This window comes from Crinia signifera, chromosome 2 (assembly GCF_055691185.1).
Source record: "Crinia signifera chromosome 2, ASM5569118v1, whole genome shotgun sequence".
Classification (NCBI taxonomy): domain Eukaryota; kingdom Metazoa; phylum Chordata; class Amphibia; order Anura; family Myobatrachidae; genus Crinia; species Crinia signifera.
In genome coordinates this window covers 110927293-110952616 of record NC_139218.1, presented here as the reverse complement: position 1 = coordinate 110952616, position 25324 = coordinate 110927293, and the positions used below count along the sequence as shown (strand labels likewise).

The following is a 25324-nucleotide window of genomic DNA, read 5'->3' as shown; positions in this document are numbered from 1 at the left end:
TTTATTTTTTTGCCGGTTTCCATGTTATTTTATAACTTCTGGCAATAAAATGTTTTTTCCCCCCACAAATGTGTGGTTCAATTGATACATGTCGAAGTGACATATGTATTTCTCTTATTAATATTAAGTTGTGTCCACTATTTGCAATGTAAAAGTGTGTGAAAAGTGCAGCATATATGTGTGTGTTTAGTAATGGACCATTTAAGCTGCAATGGTTCCAATTGAAGCAGTGACAAGCGTGTAATTAACAAGTAATGAGTGAAGGAGGTGATTGTATTGTGTTCAGCTGACATTGGTTGAGGTGCGGCCGTCCTGATTAGGCGTTCCGATTGCCTAGCGCATGAACGAGTGGTGTCCGCAAACCAATACTTGCTTATGGACACCGCATATTTCTTGCCTTTTTGTTCGCGTGCATTCGGTGTGCTGTCCGAATGCACGCCTACCAAAAAAGTGCACTCCCCCGTGTCCGCCCATGTTTCCGCCCAGTTTAGCCCACTTTGAAACTACGCCCCTGTGTATTTCCGAATGACGCCCATAATACGCCCATATTTCCCGATTGATTGCGGTGCACATTTCTGAACGGTATTAGTGAGTACAAGTACGGAGACCATGCGTGGCACATGCGCATAGCGCTTCCCAGGCATGCGCAGTCGGCTAAAAACCGCCATCCGAAAGTACTCGGAAATATACGCACCAACCAGAATAATGCCCTATATTTGGATTAAACAAATTATTTGTTATAAATCTAATAGTGTAATAACCAAACTGTTCTGATTAACCTGGTTCATTATTTAAGAACACAAAAACAGAGTTTTATTCAGAGGCAGAACTCTGGGAGGCAATGGAGTCATCTGCCGCCGGGCTCCTGCTCCCAAGGGGGCACCTCTCTTCCCCTGCACATTTGAATCAGTTAATTGAAAGTCGTCGATAACGGTTAAGTGGCTGACTCCACCGCCTAACAGGACCATAAATGTTACACTCTTAATTTTAAACATAATATACATAACATGTATTTATTTAAGGTGGTGTATGTGTGTGTGTGTGTGTGGGGGGGGGGGGCACCAATATTTATCTTGCCTCCGGGCAACTGGGACAAACTTACGCCACTGGTTTTATTAAATATAGTTTATGTTCCAATGTCAATTGTATATAAAAGGATAATAAAATTACATACTGTAAATAAATTGAGCATTTTGAATAAGGAATGCTCAACCTGTACTATAGTTATTTGTAGTGTTATAATTAAGAATAAAGAATTGAAAAAGTAATGGGTACTTGTGTAGGTACTTGTTTAGTTTTACGGCGGCAGTATGGCCGCCATGAACTTCCGGCTGCTGCGCTCACTAAACTATCAAGATAGTTCATACCCCTACTATCCACGTTGGCATAGAGTTAATTTTAGATAGCGTGGCGAGCGCAGCGAGCCACCGAGCCCGCAGCATGGGCGAGCGAAGCGTGCCCCGCAAGGGGACTCAGACGCACGGCCGCTGCCGCCGTGAAACTAAACAAGTACCCTTGTGGGCGCCCATCGCATCGCATACCATAAGGCATACGATGGTATGCGATGCGATATCGCGCTATGTTGTACAATGTCATACAATTTTAAAATTGTGTGACATTGTATTGGACACCGTTCCAAGTGACATACTTTCCAGCTGGTCACCCCAACAAGAGGATCCTCCATCTAGTGAGCAGAAGCCTAACTTCATCACCAGCGGCAGCTGAAAAGTGCCGGTACTCTTTACCTAGAACGGCGCCCATCGCGACCATCGAATGCACTAAAAAACGGGTGCGATGCGATGCCCGCGATGGCCGCGATTTCCCATAGGGATCAATGTTAAAAGTGAGATTGGACGCGATTTTAGTGTTCAATGCCTCAATGCCCGCGATTTTTCCATAGGAAACAATGCTAAATGGGCCACAGAGCCCAAATAGTCACCCTAAAGTCTGAAATGGCCCCCAAATTGTTAACGCCACCCCACGATCAACGTCAACCCGAAGCGTGGCGAGCGCAGCGAGCCCGCGAGGGGCGGCGGTACACGTCCTCCGACCTTTTCATACCCCCACTATCCACGTCGGCGTGGAGTTGAGAATAGAATAGTGTGGCGAGCGCAGCGAGCCACCGAGCCCGAAGCGTGGCGAGCGCAGCGAGCCCCGCGAGGGGACGCGGATACCTTCACAGGTAAACGCGTCCCTTCGCGGGCTTCACAGGTATCCGCGTCCGCTCGCCACACTATTCTATTCTCAACTCCACGCCGACGTGGATAGTGGGGGTATGAAAAGGTCGGAGGACGCGTACCGCCGCCCCTCGCGGGCTCGCTGCGCTCGCCACGCTTCGGGTTCATGTTGATCGTGGGGTGGCGTTAAAAATTGTGGGGGCCATTTAAGACTTCAGGGGGACTATTAGGGCTCTGTGGCCCATTTAACATTGTTTCCTATGGAAAAATCGCGGGCATTGAGGCATTTAACACTAAAATCGCGTCCAATCTCACTTTTAACATTGATCCCTATGGGAAAATCGCGGGCATCGCGTCGCACCCGTTTTTTATGTGCATGCGATGGCCGCGATGCCCGCGATTTTTTGCCCGCGATGCTAATCGCGGGCGCCGTTCTAGGTAAAGAGTACCAAAGTGCCTCCCCAATCGTGAGGACATCATCCATCTATACATGAGAGAGAAATTGGATACATGATTCGGTAATGTGCACTTACCCTGATCATCTAAAGTGGTAACCCGCATAATCCAAATTTTTTTAACAATTTGTCCTTAATGTTTTATGCATTGTATTTTATTATTGTAAAACCTCGGTATTTATCCATGTCAGTAAAGGTTTGACACTATCATTCTAATCACTTGGTATTGTGTTTATTGGTAGCGCTGCTCTACTCGCCTTGTGCTTGTTTTTACTTCCTATATAAATACATTATAAATGGTACGAAGGGCAACTAAAATGGTACATGAAGTTGTACAAAGTGAGGATCTACACGAATAGTGTCGACCCCAGGAGCGCTTGTAAATGAGTTGCCTAATCAATAAGAGCAGCTGCTTAGGAGGGGAAGGTCAGTCCCCTCAAAAAGGGAAACAAGAAACACAGAAAAAAGCGACGCTCAAATTAAAAATGAGTGAAGCAATTTATAAATTTGAATTATTTATTCTCAACCATATAGATATTGCATAGGTTATCAAGCATATAAAAAACACATGTGTTTTTTATATGCATGATAAACTATGCAATATCTATATGGTTGAGAATAAATAATTAAAATTTATAAATTGATTCACTCATTTTTAATTAAAATGGTGCATGGCCTACATCACAAAACTTACCTGGAAAGACTAAAAAATTTTAAAATATATAGTTTGGAGCAGAGAAGGGAAAGGGGGGACATGATAGAGATTTTCAAATAGATAAAGGGTTTTAACAAGGTCCAGGAGTAAAACATTCTTCAAACTAAGGTAAGTACTATAACACAAGAACGTGCACGGAAACTAGAGGGAGGGAGGAATTTCATGGGAAATCTGAGAAAAAATTACTTCACAAAAAGAGTGTAGCCATACCTCCCAACTGTCCCGCTTTCTGTGGGAACATCCTGTTTTTTGGGGACTTTCCCGCATCTCGCCCAGGGCCAACAGTGTCCTGTGGTGGGAGGGTCAATTGGGAGTCCCCCCGGTCACTCACTGAGCAGCGCTGAATGTGTATTTCTGCAGCCAGAGGGGCTGGGGGCATAGCTAGAAGCTCACAGAGCCTCTGTGCCATGCCCCCAATAGTGGCAAAACGGGGCTTGATCTCACAGGATTATGAGCATTGCAGGAAACGCCCCTTTACATCGGGTCACACCCCCAAATTTCAGACGCATGCCGTAGGTGCACACAAATTTCCCACTCCAGGGACGCTGAAAGTTGGGAGGTATGGTATACATACCCTCCAACTGCACCGATTTTGCCGGTACAGTACCGGTTTTTAACGGTCTTTACCGGCTAAAAGAAAGCGTACTGATTGTACCACTTTCTAGTGGTTTCAGGCAGCTGGGTAGAGGATGGTGCGCCGCAGACCCTTCCACATTCGGGCATGCGCATTTGAAGTTTGCAAATGCTGCCGCCGGTGCCTATGTATGTGCAGCTCCCCCCTCAGCCGGTGACTTTGGGGCCTGGCGGAGGCTGCTGATGCGGTGAGGCGGGAAATGGGAGGACGCGCTGAGCAGGAGATTAAGGAACAGCAGGTATCGGTAAGTGCTCGTGCCCTGAGGCTCGCCGCCACTCCCCTTATTCTAGCAGCCTCCTCCTTTCCCCTCTGGCAGCCTTCTCTCCCTAGTCTGTCACCATAGCGTAGTGCAGGGGTGGGGAACCTCAGGCCAGTCTGAGTGACCCACCCACTCGCCCGGTGGCTTCGCCGGGAGTCAAGTACAGGGGAATTCTCGTAAGAGGGTGGTAGTTCTCGCGAGATTCCTCTTAATCAACAGCAGCCGGAGACTGTCAGTCCTATTCAGCGGCAGCCGCCGGAGCATGGGACGGCTGTAGCAAGGATTTTTTCCCCATACAAATGGCCCTTGGTCCAAAAAAGGTTCCCCACCCCTGGCGTAGTAGATAGTAAAGGGGGGCATTGGCTACTCCACCTTTACACGTGACCACACCCTCTATGGCCACACACACCTGTACTGATTTTTTACTCTGAGATGTATGGAGATGTTTGGAGGGTATGGGTATAGCCTCCCATCAGTGGCGATAGAGGCTAAGAGAGTAGAGCATTTTAAACATGCATGGAATAGACATAACGATATCCTTTCATAGAAATAAGGATCAAATAGGGTTTGAAGTATAACAATATGGTTAAAAAAGAAGGGGGCAGACTAGATGGGCTGTGATCACACATAACTGCCACTGTAGCTACTGACTACACTACATACATCTTCATAGAGACATGGCAGCCAGCAATCCCAGGCAGTCAGTGACTGACATACGCTGTCTGTCACTCTGCTTAGTTATTACCAATAGCTACCAGCAGCCCGCCCCGTTGTCCTGTGCTGCTGCCGAGTAGCTGATCAGAGTGTCATTCACGCTGTCATCCACCGCCCTCAGCAACAGCACACGCGCGGCAGCCAGACGTACACAACGAGAGCGAGGCTTGGAACGCAGATATCTCCCCCACCATTGTTGCTGTACTTCCGGCCTGATACAATTTGCTGTATACATAAGAGGTAATTGCTGCACCCGGTAGGAACTGCTTTTGCTAAATGCGGTGTCATTGTTACTGTAGACGTGTTACCGGTGCTGATAAATGATGTCTTGTTGTCTATGGCGTCAGATGCCAAGAGTATACTGTTACTGTACGATGCAGGGACCTTAACTGACAGTAGTGTACAGTAGCCATGATCCTGCTGCTCGGGATATTTCCTATGGATGCCCCAGGGGAGAGTGCATCTGATAAATCAGGTTCTCCAGATACGTGGATGTGATCCATGTGCAAGTGTAGCCTTGTAGTGGATGAGGAGGGGTGTTCTAGAAGCATGAGAAAGCTCCACGTATAGCTGTCACATCAGTCGTTGACAGAATTCTAGCTAGATGTATTATGTGTTCTCAGAAGTCGTGACAGGATCCCGTATTCCTGGTGTGTAAGTGTGTACAATAAGGATGCACTTACCATGTATATAATTGGGGCATATTTGCTTTAAAGATTATAGTTTTAGTTTGATGTAATAAATAAAAGCACATAAACACAGTGATGTAAGGTGTTAGCTGTGGCATTATGCTATACTAGCACACTGAGTAGTATAACATAAATAAAACTAACGTTATATAGTGAGCTGAGAAAAAAGCCCTTGCGTCCAAAATCCAGCCTGCACTCGCCATCATATTGGTTGGTTAGGGTTACAATACTTCCCAAAATCTTTGGGTATTTTGAACATCGGGTTTCTGACTGTCCACATGATGAGCGTTGGAATAATGTACTCAACTCATTCAGAGAATCCTACAGTGGGCGTCTCAGTACAAATCCTGCTAGCTGCAACATTTGCATATCTCCGCACAGCTGCATTGGGCTTTATCTTACATCTCTCATGTAGGCCCATTTTTGTTCTTGGGGAAAAAAAAAAAAAAAAAATATATATATGTTGCAATCCTGACTGTGTTTGCATTATTTGGAAGTGCCGCCGAAACTGTATATTATATTGGGAACCAGGATTTACTGGGACCAGGCTTGGGCACCCACACAGAAGTGCTTTATTACGTGGCTGTGCTGCTCAAATCATGTGTATATATATATATATATATATATATATATATATATATATATATATATATATATATATATATATATATATATATATATAGACTTTGTGGGGGGATGGACGAAGCACTCCAGACTGTATTCAGTGTCCAAAAAACGAATTTATTTGAATCAGCAACGTTTCAATGCTATTGCATTATCATCAGGCTCAAATACACATCTAAAACAAACCTCTTATATAACCCTGTGTACCTAGCGGTAGGGCGGAGCAACCTGTGCCGCTCCCTCCGCTCTAACGTGTGTGGACAACACCTGTCCCCCCCGTTCTCCAATTAATTAGATGACGGAGGCGACACAGATCCTCTATCCGCAAGGCTTTGGAGAAGGGGACTAGCGACCAACCGGTCTCTAGACATTTTCTCCAGGCTAAACATGGCCTGTCATCACTAAAGTACAGGATGATAGACCATGTCCCATTATCCATACGGGGCGGTAATAGGAACTTACAGTTACTTCAATGCGAAGCCCGCTGGATAGCCAAATTGGGTACCATAGCCCCCAAGGGCCTTAATGAACATTCAGGGATCAATGTCCTATTATAGGACATCCACTTGTGTCAAAGGGTAGGGATATCTCCCGGGTCTCTGGAAGAGTTATATATATCCTGCATGTTAGGGGTTTACAGTTATTCACTTAAAGATTACCCCACTACATTAGGTGAATGCATGCCTTTTGAGGTTGGCTGATTTCACCTTATTTTTATAAATAATTGCTTGTTATATATATATTTTTCTGATAATATTATTCTTCACCTTATAATTTGTTACTTATTCACGAAAAGTAGCGGTGATCACTGCTCACATAAATGTGAAATTCTCACCCACGGAGGTTAATAATCCATTGTTAATAATGTTTTTTAGTATTTTATTGATTCACACAGGACGTCATTTGTCTTGGATTTTATTGTTTGTGGTTATATGTCGACTGTTTTCATGTCGATTTATTATATGTCCAATTGGTGGTATTTGTTATAATATGTTTAAAATTATTGCATCGGATGCTATTCATTGTAATATATGATGTTTTAAAGAATTGAAATGTATGTATATTTACTAAATGTTTTAGTTTAGAGAGGCACACAGGTGGGGGGCGGGCCTGCCGCCTCCGTCATCTAATTAATTGGAGAACGGGGGGGACAGGTGTTGTCCACACACGTTAGAGCGGAGGGAGCGGCACAGGTTGCTCCGCCCTACCGCTAGGTACACAGGGTTATATAAGAGGTTTGTTTTAGATGTGTATTTGAGCCTGATGATAATGCAATAGCATTGAAACGTTGCTGATTCAAATAAATTCGTTTTTTGGACACTGAATACAGTCTGGAGTGCTTCGTCCATCCCCCCACAAAGTCTACATAACTACTAGGACCAAGGCACCCGACAAGTACCAGCACTAGGAGGAAGTGCCCGGCATCACCACAAAGTATATATATATATATATATATATATATATACAGGTTGAGTATCCCTTATCCAAAATGCTCGGGACCAGGAGAATTTTGGATAACGGATTATTCCGTATTTCGGAATATTTTTATATTTCAATGATGAATTTTGAAGTATCTTGCATTTATGCTGTATAAACACATAATATACACACAAATATATTTTATTACCACATAAAATACACACAAATATATTTTATTTGTTCAAAAAACATTCAGAACTGAATTTGAATGCCAAGCAATCATTGTCTTGCACATATATAGTGCCAGTTACATATCATGTCCCCAGTGATGCTGTTACAAATGTCCCCAGTGAGTTTTTAGCAAAAAAAAAAAAAATGTTTTCACTTTCTGGAATGTCTGGTTTTCGGAATAATTCGGATAACGGATACTCGGATACGGGATACTCGACCTGTATATATTTATAGCAGTGTGGTGCAATGATCTATACAGCCACATGTGATAGCCTCCGAGTTTAGCTACTGTGCAGGAATGCGGGAAGGAGCATTCACTTACAACCAAAGTATTACATTTGGACCATTATCTGTAGTAATCTAATAGATTACTTTTTTGAGGTGCTGATTACACTAGATTGGTAGCTAGAGGTTACAGAATATCATTCCCCCCCAGTAATTATTTATTTAGCACATTCTAGAACAGGGACGAGGAACCTTCCTCCAGCTGTTGTTAAACTACACATCCTTGCAACACTTTTAGCATGGCCAAATCGCAAATATGTAGCAGGGCGTGCTGGTATATGTAGTTCAACAACCGTTGGAGGGCCCAAGGTTTCTCAGCATTGTTCTAGAAGATAATAAAATCTGATTGGTTTCTATGGCAACATCCCATCTTCAATAGAACTTCCATCTTAGTAAATGTATCCCAGTGTCTCTTTCAAAATTGATGCACATTACCCTAAATCCCAGTAACAATGCAGTAAAGAATGCATCTAATCAAAGCTAGAGACCCATATCTATAAAATCCTCATTCATTTAAATGTGTATACACTATTTTATGTGTAGAGCAGATCAGTAATGTTCTCTCAAGCACATTTTATGTTGAGTACGCACCTGAATGATGGATCAACCAACTGCCCAACAGGCTGACTTATCCAATTATTTTGTAAGTGTTCTTCGCAAATGATATCCACTTATTAATCTGCCTCCTGCCTGGTTCTAGGAACCAGTAGTTATGTCATTGTTGGTGGTTTTTGCAGCTGGCACATGGGTTGGTCGGTTGACTGTACACACAGGCAGATATAGTGATCTACTGTATCTGCAAGATATATTATCATCTGCTGTGCTGTATAGCCAACAGATGTTTGTGATATATATATATATATGTATATATATATATATATATATATATATATATATCATTGAGACTTATTTGAACATTTGCCAAATTGTTGTATTGGGCAGCTTGTCAGGTGGCTGGACAATCATTTCGTAGGTGTATACCCAGCATAAGTATGTGTACACCCATTTCATCTTAAAGACATCTTCTACAGATATAGTGCAGCAGAAGCAATATATCTGAAATATATGTTCTTAGTACTGTGTAGTGTGTACAGGGGATCTGACTGTATTCAGACCGTGTGTCCATAATACTCTGAAAAGATATCGCTCTCATAGAAAGGATTATAGTTTATTGCATATGTGTAAGATTGTGTGTTCTCAAAATCGTCATGTCGGTCCGTTAGCAGTTACATCATTGAAATATGTCCCCCACATTACTATACTAAGCATCATGTGGCCCATGCAGAGGCGGAACTACCATTGGTGCAGCAGTTGCATTGCACCAGGGCCCCTGAGGACTAAGGGGCCCGCTGCTGCCGCCCACTGCTGTGTGGTATATTGTGAACTTCGGTTGGAGTTGAAGAGGAGGGCCTAAAATGTAGTTTTGCACCTGGGCCAACCACTCATAAGTTCCGACACTGGGCCCATGGATGCCTTTTATAAATTGGCAGTACAAAGGTATTGGGAGCAGTATAAGTTGAAGCAGTAAATGCTTATCCAATGCATTGTGCAGTCTGCATTGTACCTGACAGTTGTGATGCTTCTAAAAACAAGCAATGCCGTGGTAAACTTTACAATCTAAGAACCACGCTGTGCATTCTTTACTGGCATTACAGTTCTTTTTTTCCCAAAATGCAGAAAACGATGGCATTTGCAACATGATTGCATAGTCTTATTAGTTGTCTCTTGATCGGTATTAACGTCCCCATACACTAGTCCGATTTGGGGCTATTTAAACCAATCCTGACAGATCGGGCCCATCGATTTTCATGGAAAGGGAGAACCACTTTCCATAGTAGAATATCTTTGTGATCTAATTGGTTCTAGGTAATATCAGCTTGACTTGGAACGTCATGTGACTTATGTATAGCTTAATAAAATGAGCTGCCCATGTTAGCATATAGATAACCTGGTACTGTAGCTACATTTGTATAATAGGTAGTATAAATAAGGGCCTAATTCAGCATGGATTGCTATTCAGAGACTGCAGTGGACTGCGAGCAGAGAGCCCTCACCCAGACAATAAGAAATGCAGCACTCGCAGAACTGCAAATTCATCTCAAGTAGCTTTTGCTAATCTGCTAAAGAATCAGGCTGGAAGTAGTCATCGCTGATGTCAGGAGCTCACAGGAATAATGCCTGGACACACCTGCATTTTTACAAACGCACCCAGAAAACGCCATGTTTCTGTCCCAAAAACCCATCAGTGAAACTGCGGCTGCTCTGCAACTTCTATGCGTATAGCTATTGAGTCACTAATAGCGTCCACACATGCGCAATGCGAAGGGTGCCCACTTATTCCATAATCAAATTCTCTGACTGAATAATGCCCCATATACATTAACAGAAATATAGAACAGTTATGTCATATCTTGAATGGCCAATAAACTTCAATTGAAATGGTCTTTTATTTAGATGACTACTCCCTAAAATGTCCCCGTCTGTCACTTCAGTTGTTGTGCAGAGCTATAGTCAGAAGCCCCGCCTTAGATACAGGCTGTCTACTCCACTCACAGCCGTCCCCCATCTATCTGCGGCCAAACATGCTGGGGAGCGTAGTATCCGGATGGCTGATAGACAGTGTCAAGGTCGACACCAAAATGTCAGCGTGAGTTTTTTTCACGCTTCTTCATCCACGTGCACTTCAATTGGGTAAGGTAAACATGACGAGCGAAGCGGTACGCTAATTTGGAGTCCATGTGCTCAGGTGTCGACAAAAATTCTTGCAAAACTCATGTTTTCTCTTTTGTGTCAACATTTTGTTTGCGTTGACCTTGTGCTTGTCGACCTTTTGCTGTCGACTGATGGCCTCGACATTGTGAGCTATTCCATACCCCGGAGCTTATGTGATCTCCATTTACTTCCCCTTTTGTAGTCTGTAAACTAGAGGGTTTGGCAGGGAGAGCAGCACAGGCAGGAATCATCTTGTTGAATCCTGCAGGTATCTAGTGCCATCTGTACTATGCTATTACTGTACATCACCAAATTCAGTAGTATGAGCACATAAGATGGGCATAGCTTTTAAAATAAAAAATAGAATCTATTAGTCATTGAAGAGAACAATTGATATCTTTGTGACCCTATGGGGTAAATTTATCGGGTATATATGTGACCATGTGCACATTGCAGCACAAAGTGATCACAGGCACATATGATCCCACAGTAGCTGGACCAATTATTCCCTCTCTCTTACTGACTGCACCTAGTGCACAGTGGGTGTGTTACTTGCTGCCACCACCAGCTTTAGCTGCCACCACCACCTTCAGGCTGCACCTAGAACTGCTTCTGCTGCATATGTGTAGTTGCACCCACACCTCCTGATGGGTATCAGCTGGTTCTTAATGGTCCCTGGTCCTGCATGGTAACTGGCAGAGGGCAGGGCTTGGAGGCACAGGGCTCAATCCAGAAAATAGCCTGTGTCGCAATCTTGTTGTCCTAGGATACAGATGCAGTTTTCTTTGTGGTAAGGCAGGGGCAAACACAGGATTTTCAGAAGGGGGTTTCCAGAGGGGCGGAGCAAAGCACGGAGATGGACACTTAGGTGACCCAGTATATGCTTTGATGTCCCGCGGCTGGTAGGGGGTATTATATCAACCGCTCAGCATGTAGGGCCTGGATCAGTAATTTCCACTAATTACCCCTTTACTACACAGATGGTGGGAGATGGGGTGGGAGAAGGGGGCATTGGGCTGAATTAGGGGGCCCTGATACATAAGAGGATGTTTAATATGCAGAGGAGGGGTGTATAGTGGAGTGGGCTTATTATTCCTAATTTTCTGGTGGGAGGACAACTTGCTTGACTGCAGATATCTCCAGTTCCCAGAAATAGATTTCTTAGATTTTAATGGAATTAAAAACTAGAGAATCCCACCTACCAAATGGTATTGGGGACTAGGGGATCAGAGTTCAGGAGGCAGAGCAATCTACCAACGAGTATATAAAACTACATACCAGGTGTGTGGAGCTGGAGCAGTAACCAGCTGCTGGAAGGCTGATATCTCTGGTTCTGGGAACAGTAGAGACAAGCTACTAGTGTCCTTCAAAGGTAGAGAGTCCCAGCTTTTGGATTATACCCTCATAAAAACTCTTAGTCAGACAGAACCTGAAATATCTGACTGGGAATTGCAATTAACAGGCTTGGATGGGGACCACTGCTTTGAAGTCAGATATCTCCGGTTCCCAAGGTCCGATTTTAAAAATTCTTGTACTTCTGGAAAGAGGGGACCCTCAGCTTTCAGGATGGGTCCCTTAGACTCCTGGGGGGGTTTCTGGGTACTGGGAACCCCCCCTGCGTGTGCTACTGTAAGGGGACACGGGATAACTCGGCCAATTAAATAGGGTGCAAGTTTTATACTCGCACCCAAAACCTTACCAAAAAACTCCCCTATAAATAAACCAGCCTTTTATAGGAAAGTTTGATAGAAGCATGCACAGATCTGCAAGTTCCAAGCATGCTTCTGTCTGTAAAAGTGTTCAGTGTCAAAAACTTTACTATTTAAAAAAAAACAAAAAACTGATTTATGATCACAAAAAGTTCTAGAATAATTTTTCAAACTTATTCATGGACACTTATTTATTATTTATATCAGCACCTGAACTATTCCTGCAATAGTACCAACACATTTTTATCTTAATTTGCAAAATGCATGATTGATCCTTGCGTAATTAATAAACAGGACATTATTTAATGTTCAGACTGCTAACAAAAAAAAAATACAATAAAACAGTTAGGTTATTTTATAGGCATATAACACTGAAAACAATACTTGCCAATGATATAGCTGTTCAGTCCCAATAACAAACCAATGGTTTTCCAATGGCGATGACTCCATACAAATGTATTATTTGCTAATATCATGTCATTTGCTTTGTCACTTAAAGTTCTAAGTTACAGTTGTTCAGCGCTGCAAACCATTGGTGACACCTTTTATAAATACAATGTAATAATAATACATTATATTCACCCCTGTCACAATCTGCAGTCCACAGACACTCCAAAGCTTGCAGACTGGAGCTTGAGTGGAGTTTTACTCAAATGACAAATGTCCACCAATGAAGCAGTGCTGTACACAAACTAAGTTACTTTTCAATCAGCTGACAGTTAAACTAATAGTGTGTGTGTGTGTGTGTGTGTGTGTAGACGATGCAGGTAACGGCAGTACCCAAAGTAGCTCCATGCAAATATAGGAGAAAATACAAATTGACACATGTGTGGCCCCGGTTGGTGTAATCAGACTCTGATGCTCTCACGGTGACAGTCACAAGGTGTGAAAGCTTTTCCAGTGGATAGCACTTGGGAACACTATGGTAGCTTATAGTAGCTTCAACAAGAGGCCCACTAAATGCATAAAGAAAAGTAGTATTTTTTTAAAAGTATATTTTATTAACTTCTTTTTCTAGATACTCGTACATTGTCATGGTGATTTTTTTTTATTTTTTTTATGACATGTTTATCACAATTCTCATTTTAATGAGATGTATCTTTTCACTTGAATTTAATACCTATTGCCAGAAGATGGGCCCCAATAAGAGTGTCATTGTGTATAGATTTCATATTATTTCCGGGTTCAGGTCCCCTGCAGCCAATTTGCACAGGCAGCTGTCAGCTGTTGCATGCGACACTGGGGAAACTAGGCTGGCCAATCCCGGGATTTGGCCCCAAAATGTCCCAGGATTTCAGGATTAGACTGCGCAGACGCTGCCTGGCGTACAGCCTGCGCAGCGCGACCTCTGACTGTCACGCTGTGCAAGCTGCACTGTCCTTTCACCGTTGACCACTCCCTGCCGCACTGTAACTCCTGGCCTCACCTCCACCCAGCTGCTGCTGCTGCCACCCGCCAAGAGGCACTATGCACCCCCGCAGTGCTGCTCTCTACCCCACTCCTGGCCACCCGCCAATGTAAGAAAATCTTATGGTGTGGGGTGGATGGGGCATGCTTTTTTAAGGATGCCGGGATTGACAATCCCTAGGGAAACCGAAGGCCCATAAACCACAATAGCGGAATATCATGTAGAGATGGCATTCCCCTAATAGTGTTCATTCTAGCACCCTGCACCTTTTAAAAACAAGTGCAGTTCCTCTCTCCTGCCTGGGGTGCCACTCTCTGCTGTGGTCTTTCTAGCACAATCTGGTCTGTATCTCATTGCTGACCTACAGACAAGATCTAAAGCAGAGACTGACACCCCAGGCAGAAAAGAGGAACTGCATTGGTTTTGAAAGGCACAGAGCACTAAATGAACACTCTATAAACTTCGCCTTCTTCAGCTTGGCAAATCCGGCAGCTTCACCGCAATCATAGAAAGCTATAGAGCTATGAATGCTGCCAGAAATGGAGGCACATGTTAATTAACAAGTGTTATTGTAGTATAATTACTTACGTTTTGTGACCATTTTTTTTTCCAACATTTATAATTGCAGATGTTTAGTGGAATAAAATCTGTCATGATGTTAGTGAGCCATGTATTTCCATGCCTGTTAATTATTTTCCATTTCACTTTCCAAAAACTCTTGCTTCCAATAAGCCGGCCCTCCAAATGGCTGAGTGTGAGACAGATGCTGACAGTGGTCCCACTCTGGATGATGATGAGGAGATAAGCAGTACATGCTTAGAGGTAACTTGTCTTTACTTCTTATCTTTGTCATCCGGAATACCTTCAAGTAACTGAATCATAATTGTGTACAGTGGCGAGTTGTTGGGGACAGCACAACTGGTAGCAATCTGTGTGACTTCAGTTGGAGTGGTGGAAATGGAAGTGGTGGAGTGGAAGGCATGGTCACTGCTAAGCTAATTTTCTTTGCTGATAAAAATACTTGTCAGCAGAAGAAGCTGCAACACAGACAGCGGCACAGGACACAGCTAGTTGGTATAGTGTAATATCCTACTTAGTACTTGTGTATTATCACGGCTCCCACGATTTCCATCTTATGGGATCTTATACAATTTAAAATTGTATACCATTGTATATGGCATACAATGGCATACGATGAGATGAGATGAGATTTTAAATTGTATAAGCACACTAATGGGTGCTTTCAAGGTCAATTGGCCTCCCTATAAGATTTTTAATTGTATAAGCACCCTAATGGGTGCTTACAATGTTAAATGCACCCCCACGCCACCCCCACTATCAACACCAACCCGAAGCGTGGCGAGCGCAGCCGCGAGGGGCGGCGGTACGCGTCCTTTGACCTTTTCATACCCCCACTATCTATGTCGGCGTGGAGTTGATTTTATATAGTGTGGCGAGCGCAGCGAGCCACCGAGCCCGAAGCATGGCGAGCGGACGCGTAATACTTTACATGTATTACGCGTCCCCTCGCGGGGCTCGCTGCGCTCGCCACCCTTCGGGCTCGCCACACCATATAAAATCAACTCCACGCCGACATGGATAGTGGGGGTATGAAAAGGTCGGAGGACGCGTACCGCCACCCCTCGGGTTGGCGTTGATAGTGGGGGAGGCGTGGGGGTGCATTTAACATTGTAAGCACCCATTAGGGTGCTTATACAATTAAAAATCTTATAGGGGGGCCAATTGACCTTGAAAGCACCCATTAGTGTGCTTAAACAATTTAAAATCTCATCTCATCTCATCGTATGCCATATACAATGGTATACAATTTTAAATTGTATAAGATCGGGTCCCATCGCAGCACATCTCATCTCATTGCATACCATCTTAAGCCTTATGGTATGCAATGAGATGGGATGAGATGGGAGCCGTGATAGTACACAAGTACCTCCTTTTCTTCTACGATCCCCATGGCAGCCACTCTGGGATATTTCCCCTCCTCCTACTTGAAGACAGGTTGATTTTTTTCTCTGCTGGGACCGCCCACCTCTGGTATTTAACCCAGCTCCTCCCTCCGTTCAGTGTCTTTTTTCCTGTCTCCTAGGTTAGTCAGGATAGGTTGTTTTTGTTGCCGGGCTACCTGACGAGGAGTGGGGGGGGGTGGGGGTGGATGGATAAGTGAGGATGTAAGCCTGTGTTTTTATGGGCTAGAATTATTTTATGGTACTTGTGTATTATAGCGGCGCCCCCGATGTACATCGTACGATGAACGTATCGCATCGCATGCCATGTACCCGATGGCATGCGATGCGACGCGATTTTGACCCCCTATACGATGAAAAATCGTATAAGCACCCTAATGAGTGCTTACAATGTTAAATGCACCCCCACGCCACCCCCCCACTATAAACGTGAACCCGAAGCGTGGCAGAGGGCAGCGAGCCCGCGAGGGGCGGCGGTACGCGTCCTACGACCTTTTCATACCCCCACTATCCACGTCAGCGTGGAGTTGAGAATAGAATAGTGTGGCGAGCGCAGCGAGCCACCGAGCCCGAAGCGTGGCGAGCGGACGCAGATACCTTCACAGGTAAACGCGTCCCTTCGCGGGCTTCACAGGTATCCGCGTCCCCTCGCGGGGCGCGCTGCGCTCGCCACGCTTCGGGCTCGGTGGCTCGCTGCGCTCGCCACACTATTCTCGACTCCACGCCGACGTGGATAGTGGGGGTATGAAAAGGTCGTAGGACGCGTACCGCCGCCCCGCTCGAGCTCGCTGCGCTCGCCACGCTTCGGGTTCACGTTTATAGTGGGGGGGTGGCGTGGGGGTGCATTTAACATTGTAAGCACCCATTAGGGTGCTTAACATTGTATAAGCACCCATTAGGGTGCTTATACAATGTTAAATCGCATCGCATCGTATGGCATTGTATGCCATGTACAATGGCATACAATTTGAAAATTGTATGCCATCGTACAGTATCGAACGATATCGCGTCGCATCGCATACCATCGTATGCGTTATGGTATGCGATGGGCGCCGCCAAAATACACAAGTACCTATTTTATTTTTAGATAGTTAGTAATTAATTAATTACTTTTGCTAGTGTGTCTTCATCACCACCTAAAAAGAGGATTTGCAATAAGAAAGGAGTCGCTGGTAAATGTGTGGTATGTGACAACGTATTACTGACTACTGCAAAAGGAGGTAAGTCTGAAGATTACAGAAGACCGGCAGTGACAGAGGATACGCCTCAACCTGAGATGTTGAGACAACTAATGGACTGGATGAAAAAATCTTTTGTCACAAGAGATGAGTTGGAGTTGATTCAATCAAAGAGATCCAGGTCGCAGGCGACATTGGACGAGAAGGCTCTTCTGAGTCATCAGAATAAAGACAAGAAGATCAACCAGGTTCCTCCAGCGAAGAATCAGGAGAGATTGGAGAGGATAGGTAATTGTATGATCTGGATTTGGTTGAGTGTATGTTAAAGAACATACATAAGGCAATTGATTACAAGGAACCAGTAGAGCCAGTGGATGCTCAAGATTGACTATTTGAAGATCGTTCAAGAAAAGGTAGATGTTTTCCAGTTCACCGTGTAATGAAAGATCTAATTCTCAAGGGATGGAGTATGTTAGAGAAAAGACTAGGTTGTCTTCCTAGAATCGATAGGCTGTACCGTTCAAAGATGAACAGTTCATGTAATGGTGTTCAGTTCCAAAGGTTGGCGCAGCAGTAGCTGAACTAACTTCCAAGACAACCATATCTCTGGAAGACGGGGCTTCATTTAAGGACGCCATGGATAAAAGGGCTCAGAATTCTTTGAAGAAATTACATATGTCTTCCGCAGTATCATTAAAAGCAGGAATGGCTATCGCATCATTGGCCAGAGCCATGAGGTTGTGGAGCACAGATATGCAGAAGGATTTAGAAGACAGAATATCCAGACAATATCTGTTGAAAAATTTGGAAACTATGCAGAGAGCCATCGGATATATTTGCGAAGCATCACTGGACATGGTTACCTTTTTCGGCTAAGACTATGGTGGCAGGAGTATTGGCAAGGCGAACATTATAGCTAAAAAGCTGGAATGCGGATATTCACTGAAAGAGTCTAGCGTCCTTACCCTTTGAAGGATCATTCTTATTTGGTCAAAAGTTGGATACGATGATACTTCAGATCTCAGGGGCTAAATCTGTTTGTCTACCTCAAGACAAAAGAAACAGTCAGTTTCCAAATAGATTTCCAGTGCCTATGTCTTTACGGCAGCAATTCAAAGAAGCTAGAAGCTATAGGCCAGGATGTCAGTATGGCAGAATGAGTGCATCAGGACGGCAGTCCTTTCACCAACTATCAAGAGGTTAGCCAAGGCAATGACTATGCCGAAAGTGGTCCGGTGGGAGCGAGTCTAGCGGCTTTTGCAGATGTGTTGCAAAGATCTGTAAAGGAGAGATGGATAATGGATATAGTAAAGGAAGGGTACAAGTTACAATTCCGTCAGCTACCTCAAAGAGACAGCTTCATGATATCTTGTCCTCCCCAAGGGATAGTGGAAAGAGAAGCATTAAAAGCCATCTTGGATCAACTTGTGGCTATAAAAGCTGTAGAGAAGGTCCCAAGATCCCAGTGGAGAAAAGGGTTCTACTCAAATCTATTCCTAGTGGCAAAACAGACCGGAGGATTCAGGTCTATCCTGGATCTCAGAAGTTTAAGTTCCTTCTTGGAGAAAAAGCGATTCAGGATGGAGACATTGGCCTCTATTCTGGCAGGAATGAGGAAAAACATCTTTCTTGTGGCACTAGACTTAAAGGAGGCCTATTATCACATACCCATATTCAAGAACGGGAAATTCCTAAGATTTTGCCTGTTCAAAGATCATCTCCAATTCAGATGTCTAACATTCGGCCTAACATCGTCTCCGAGTCTCTTCTCAAAGATACTTGTTACCAAGGTTTGGTAGCAAAAAGGAATTCAAATTTGGCCCTGCTTAGATGATTTGCTGATTGCGGGCGACTCGGAGGCAGAAGCAAAAAAGAGTTTGCAGACGGTAATAGAATATCTCGAGACACATGGTTGGATAATCAATCGTCAGAAGAGCAAGTTACAGCCGTCTCAACGACACAAGCAGTTTTCAGGTGGCTTTATCACCAGAAAGATGTGCAAAGATTCAGTGTCTTGCATCAAGTTGTATGAGACGCCAGCATATAACACTAGAAACGGGAATGCAGCTTCTAGGAATGATGGTGTCTGCTATCAACATAGTTCCCTGGGCACAGTGGAGGATGAGGAGTATACAATGGGAGCTCCTTCCATTGGAGAGAAGCAAGAGTCACAGGTTAACAAGGATTCCAATGTATACAAGATTAAGAGAATCCCTAAGCTGGTGGTCAAAAGTACTACAGACGAGACTGACGTTGCTTCATCTCTCACAGTTCTTAAGTATGACGACAGATGCAAGCCAGTCATGATGGGGAGCCCATCTATTACAACTATCGACTCAGGGAAACTGGTCTCAGAAGGAAAGTTTACTGTCCTCATTTATGTCATAGGCCACTTCCAGAAACTCTTGAAACAGACACTTTTGAGAATCTTTTCGGATAATGTGACGGTAGTGGTACATCTAATTCACTAAGGGGTTACCTGGAGCAGAACTGTTATGAATCTGACAGGAAAAATACTGAAGTGGGCAGAAGAAAACTTAAAGTCCCTGTCGGCGATTTATGTTCTAGGAAAGGAAAACGTGGTGGCAGACTACCTAAGCAGGAAGAACATACTTCCAGGAGAATAGGAGTTGAAACAAGAAGTATTTCAGATAGTAGTAGAGAACTTCAGGGTACCAGAAGTGGACCTGATGGTGATGCAAGCCAATTGCAAGGTGAAGACATTTTACTCAAGATTCTATCTACCTACGGCAGTGGCGGTTGATGCTCTGTCAGTTCAGTGGAACTTCCAACTGGGGTATGTCTTTCCACTCATAGGCCGAATTCTGAAGAAGATCCAAGAGGAGCAGGTTACAGTGGTAGCGATATTACCCTTTTGACCAAGGAGACCGTGGTTCCCGATGATGTTGAAGCTAGCGGTTCAAGAGCCTTTTATCTTACCAGTAACTCCAGATCTTCTGAGTCAGGGACCAGTTTTCCATCCCAATCCAGAAGTATTTTGTCTCAGGGCTTGGAAAATGAGAGGCAAGCTCTAAAACGACAAGGTTTATCAGATCAGGTGATCGAGATACTACTTCATGCTAGGAAACAGGTGTCGTCATTGGCATATTACAGAACCTGGAAGTAATTTCTAGCCTGGAAGGATAGCCCAGTTGTCCTGAGAGACATTTCTGTGGCACAAGTGTTACAATTCCTATGCCAAGGTTTTCAAATGAGGTTATCAGTTTCCACCCTGAAGTGTCAAATCTCGGCGTTGAGTGTGTTCCTGGATAGTAAATTGGCAAAAGAGAAACTGATTATCAGGTTTTGTAATGCTATTAAGAGACTTCGTCCACAAAGGAAGTCCATGGTTGCCCCATGGGATCCTTACTATGGTTCTGAAGGCCTTAAGATACAGAACTGAAGTTCCTTACATGGAAAGTTGTATTTCTGGTATCAATCACATTGGCCAGAAGAATTGATGAGATCCAAGCTCTATGGTCTGAGGAGCCTTATCTGATGATATTTAAAGACAAAGTATCATTAAGAATGCATCCAGATTTCTTACCAAAAATGGTATCCAAGTTCCATCTTAGTCAAGAAATCGTAAAGGAAAAAGAGAAAGTACTCTCTTTGTTTGGGGACACGCTTTATTAAAACTTAACATTTAATTATTTAGTAATTTAAAATGTTTTTATAGTGGATTCGGACATAACATTAGACATACATGACATACAAAAACATGTACACACAATTCCTTATGTTTATAAACTCCGTCTATGATTGGAAGTATTTGATGTAGATTTTAGATAATTATTATATAATCAGTATAAGCAAAACTGCCTGTCTAGCGGTGGTAATATCATTGGTTATCATGAGGAATTGTTTAAAGGACACCTCTGTTAGGTGGGTGGATTGCGAATTTTCTTTACTATATTGTCAATGTGGTAAAAAACAAGACATTATATAAAAGGCAGAGTACCCTTGATATGAGACAAAATAATATGAGAAAGAATCTTTTTTTCAGCAAGTTCACAGTATCATCATCTCTGTAATTGTATTATCAACTGGTGGTCTCAAAAATTATGTATACTGCACTTATATCACATATTTTAGAGAGGGAGAAATAGTCCACAGTGGAAACAAAATAGTAGGAACTGGAAAGTAGATTTAGATTAGATAAAGATGTGTCAGTATATCCCTGCAAGGTGGTTTTTGCACGGGAACTGCTGCTGATTGTCGTTAATGGATTGGTTTACCCAATCCACACAATTGAGCGGGTTTAATCCGTGCGTCAGTTGCAAATATGGATAAGAAAAAAATGGGTTTCTTCTATCCACATTAGGGAAGGGGGCCCCCTGGTTGGCCAATGCCCTTGCAGGGGTTGTACCTTCGATCGTGAGTGAGTGTACCCAGAAAGTGATAACAGAGAAATAGTTAGATTAGTGACACATATGGACTACCTCACATGCTGCTTTCTCCCATGTGCTTTAGCATTGGTGGGTGATGAGCGATGTGTCTCGTCTTCTGTGTCACCAGAAATAAAGGTGATTTTTATATAGCAGTCCTATGCAGTTGTTTTTAGTACACAGCAGGAGCAATCTCTATATCCCAAACCAGAGTTTTGTTTCTTGTGGTCTCCCATATGAGATATCTATGCAAGAGAGCTCATTGTAACTATAATTGCACATGCTAAATAGTGTGATTGTATCAGCAGCAATATGTTAGTTCCCCTCACGGGGATCTTACCACCATCCGAATGGATTGACCAGTGCTGTCACAGGATCCTTTTTCAGGTAAGAAGGTGCTGGAGCTGAAATTCCCTCAAGGGTCTCAAAAGGTCAGGTGGGACTGGTATCTCCTCTCTGACTTGTAGATATGTTGGTGGACAAACGGCCGTTTCGCGGTATTCCCGCTTCCTCAGTGTCCCAATAATTGTCTGACCTGCTCAACATGACAGAGGCCCAGCTCCCAGCAGAAGCTGCATGCTCCTCTCCCCCTGTAGCCTCAGTCTGTGTCCAGCCTTCAATTCAGAGTCAAAGGATAACGAGAAAATTGATTGGCATTTGTTGGACCTGGTCAGAGCAATTACCATATACTTCAATAGAGTTCAAGGAATCAGGAAATCCAATCATCTGTTTATTGTTCCTGAATGTCCTAGAAGAGGTCTGGTTCCAGCTAAGCAGACATTAGCAAGATGGATCAGACTATTAATTTCCTAAGTCTATGAGACGGAAGAGCGGACCGTACCACCGATCATTAAGGCACACTCTACAAGGGCAGTTTCAGCATCGTGGGCCAGGAAGGCACAAGCTTCAGTGGTTGACATCTATAAAGCCACTTCTTGGTCTTCTATCAACGCATTTATCAGACACTATGCTTTAGATGTGTCTCCTCATACATTTGGGGAACAAGTGTTAAAATGTGCCTTGGATAAATAAATATTATTGCATTATGCTGTTGCCCGTCCCTGATTTTTGGCTTTGGTATGTTCCAGAGTGGCTGCCATGGGATCGTAGAAGAAAAGGTCAAATTATACTTACCGATAATTCCATTTCTTCTTAGAGATCCCATGGCAGCCGATTACCGTCCTTGTATGGTGTGACTTTTTTCCTCTATGTAATTATAGGAGATAGTCAAATGACACTGAACTGAGGGAGGAGCTGGGTTAAATACCAGAGGTGGGCGGTCCCAGCAGGGAAAAAATCAACCTGTCTACAAGTAGGAGGAGGGGAAATATCCCAGAGTGGCTGCCATGGGATCTCTAAGAAGAAATGGAATTATAGGTAAGGATAATTTGACCTTTTCAGATTTATGACCTGGGAAATTGTTGGGTCTGTTATCCAGCAAATGTTGGTTCTCAGCCAAACCCTGATAAAGAGCAGTGTCGGGAACCTAGTATTTCATCCTGAGTCCCTTCATTTTACACCTACCAAAATACTGGGTTGATGTACATTCATGATAATTACATTGTAAGGGAAAAGATCCAGATATGCCCTTAAAAGCTATATCTTTCAAGGATAAACCAAGGGAATGTCATCATATGATCATACAAGCTACTGCCGAAAGGTAGCCATTACCTTTAATTCTATCTGATCATGTGCAGAATTGTGGTGTTCTAGATGCTGGATTGACATCAGCCACAATTAGTGTGGCCAATCCCTGGATTTCTGGATTCGATTTTGCATGCGGGCAGCGTCTGAGCACTTGCTCAAACGCTGCCTGGCTGTTCCCAACCCAGTACTCAGCTCTGCATAGCGTGACGTGATGTTAAAGGTCACGCTGCGCAGGCCGCACTTCCACACTGCCTACCCCACTCAGTCCGCTGCCGCTGGCCCGGCCGCTCAGTGCAGTACCCTGCATCGCCTTGCTGGCTCCCCAGCCGCACCTCCCGCTGCACCAACTATGTAAGTAGTACATAGTATTCTCTCTGGAGATGTGCCAAAAGTCATACATACATTTGTATAATCTCGATTACATTACTGTAATGCCCTCTACCTTGGTCTCCTAGCAAAAGAATTGCACCAATTACAGGCTGCTAACCAACCAGCCCCATGTTAGCCACATAACACCCATTCTCTACTCCCTTCACTGGCTGCCTATAAGATGGAGAATAATAAAAAAATTGAATTTACTGAGTTTCAAAGCCCTACATATCCAAGGCCCAGTGTACCTTAAGCAACTTCTGATTTCATACTGTCCCAGCCGAATACTGAGATCTGTAGATTAAGGACTTTTTGCAGTACCTTGAATCTCCTGTAATTCATCTGGGGGTCGAGCTTTAAACCTTCTGTCCAATTCTATGGAACTCACTTCCCTGCACAGTTTGAGAGACTTCCTCTCTAGAATCCTTTAAAAGCAGACTCAAAACTTTACTGTTTACTCAAGCATGTCTGTAATTCTTTTAAGTATAGTTTATGAAAAGCTTTTCTGTACTTCATTGTTCCTGTACTATATTACATTCATTCTATCTGTTAAGCGCCTTGAGTCCTATTGGAGTAAGAGCTCTCTATAATAATAATAATTGTTGTTACTATATAATATGTGCATATTGCTTTTCTGTTACAGGAACCACTAAAGCCGGATAATCTCACCGTACGTTTCTCAGTAGAGGAGCTAGAGTCGTTTGAAGAGAGGCAAAAGGAATCTTGCAAAAATGAAACAGTTGAAATCCACCAGACCCCAACCTTAGTAGGTAGGTTTCTTACTGACCCATTGGAGAAATCTCTCTTAATATTTATGCTGGAGTCTTCACCTTCTTAAATAACTTTGTACACAGTATACAATTATTTGGAAGAATTTATCCCAAGAATTTATCCCAACATGTGCCAGCTTCAGAGACTGAATAGTCTACATTTCTGATGTCTGCTTGTAATGTCCACCACAAATCCCACTAGTGTCCACAGTTGTTAAAAACACTGGTTTCTGCTAGTGCACAATGTAATCCATTTAGGTCAAGAATTGCATGGTAAGGTGTATGATATTGTATGATCAGATTTTGATGGAGGCCAGCGGATCATATTTAAATCAGACTTCCCAGAATTGGTTCCAGCACAGTTGGGTTCTCTAACATGCCTTGCACATAACCACTATCTATTCACCTTAAGGCCTTTATTCAGATCTGATTGCAGTACAAATTTGTTTGGAAAATGGGCAAAACCATGTGCACTACAGGTGGGACAGATCTGGCCTAAATGTGGGATCAGCGGGTGCAAATTAGCAGCAACCAACACAGAGCAACAGATCTGTATTAACTTGTGGATTGTAGCACTTTTAAATGCTGAAATATGTGCCATTATTTTGCTTTAATGCTCAGCACTGTGAATGTACTCTCTGCATGTAACATAAGAGATGGCAGGTGCAGAAAAGGCAGCTCCTCTCCTCCAAAGTTTGTGCTGTGGATGTCCGATTCCATTCAGCAACAGCAGGAGGACCACTTTAGAGAGTTGGAGTAGGGGGTGACATGCGGAAGCGATACACCCTCCCTAATCCTTCTTTGTTAGGGCCTGTGTCTTGGAGGAGGCTGGTATATAATGATTATGCAATAAGTAGTACCTGCCATAATTAGTACCCGTTGTGCTGCACCGGCGCTAGTTCGGACCCTGCGCCCAGTAGCTTGCATGGGTTTAGCCACTCTATGGGGAAATTTGCTAA

At 43.6% G+C, this 25324-nt stretch overlaps 1 protein-coding gene across 2 annotated transcripts in view; it reads left to right on the top strand.

Annotated features, from left to right (window-relative positions):
- Positions 1-5047: 5047 nt before the first annotated feature.
- Positions 5048-25324, top strand: part of LOC146059970 (zinc finger protein 184-like) — a 28455-nt gene continuing 8178 nt past the window's right edge. Inside the window, exons 1-3 of one of the 2 annotated variants that reach the window (XM_083172703.1) lie at positions 5048-5194; positions 14764-14853; positions 24239-24365. In XM_083172703.1, coding sequence (XP_083028829.1) covers positions 14776-14853; positions 24239-24365 — 205 coding nt within the window. In that variant the 5' untranslated portion in view covers positions 5048-5194; positions 14764-14775. Of the gene's footprint in view, positions 5211-14763; positions 14854-24238; positions 24366-25324 lie in introns of both variants that reach the window. The other variant, XM_083172704.1, reaches the window with a different exon arrangement.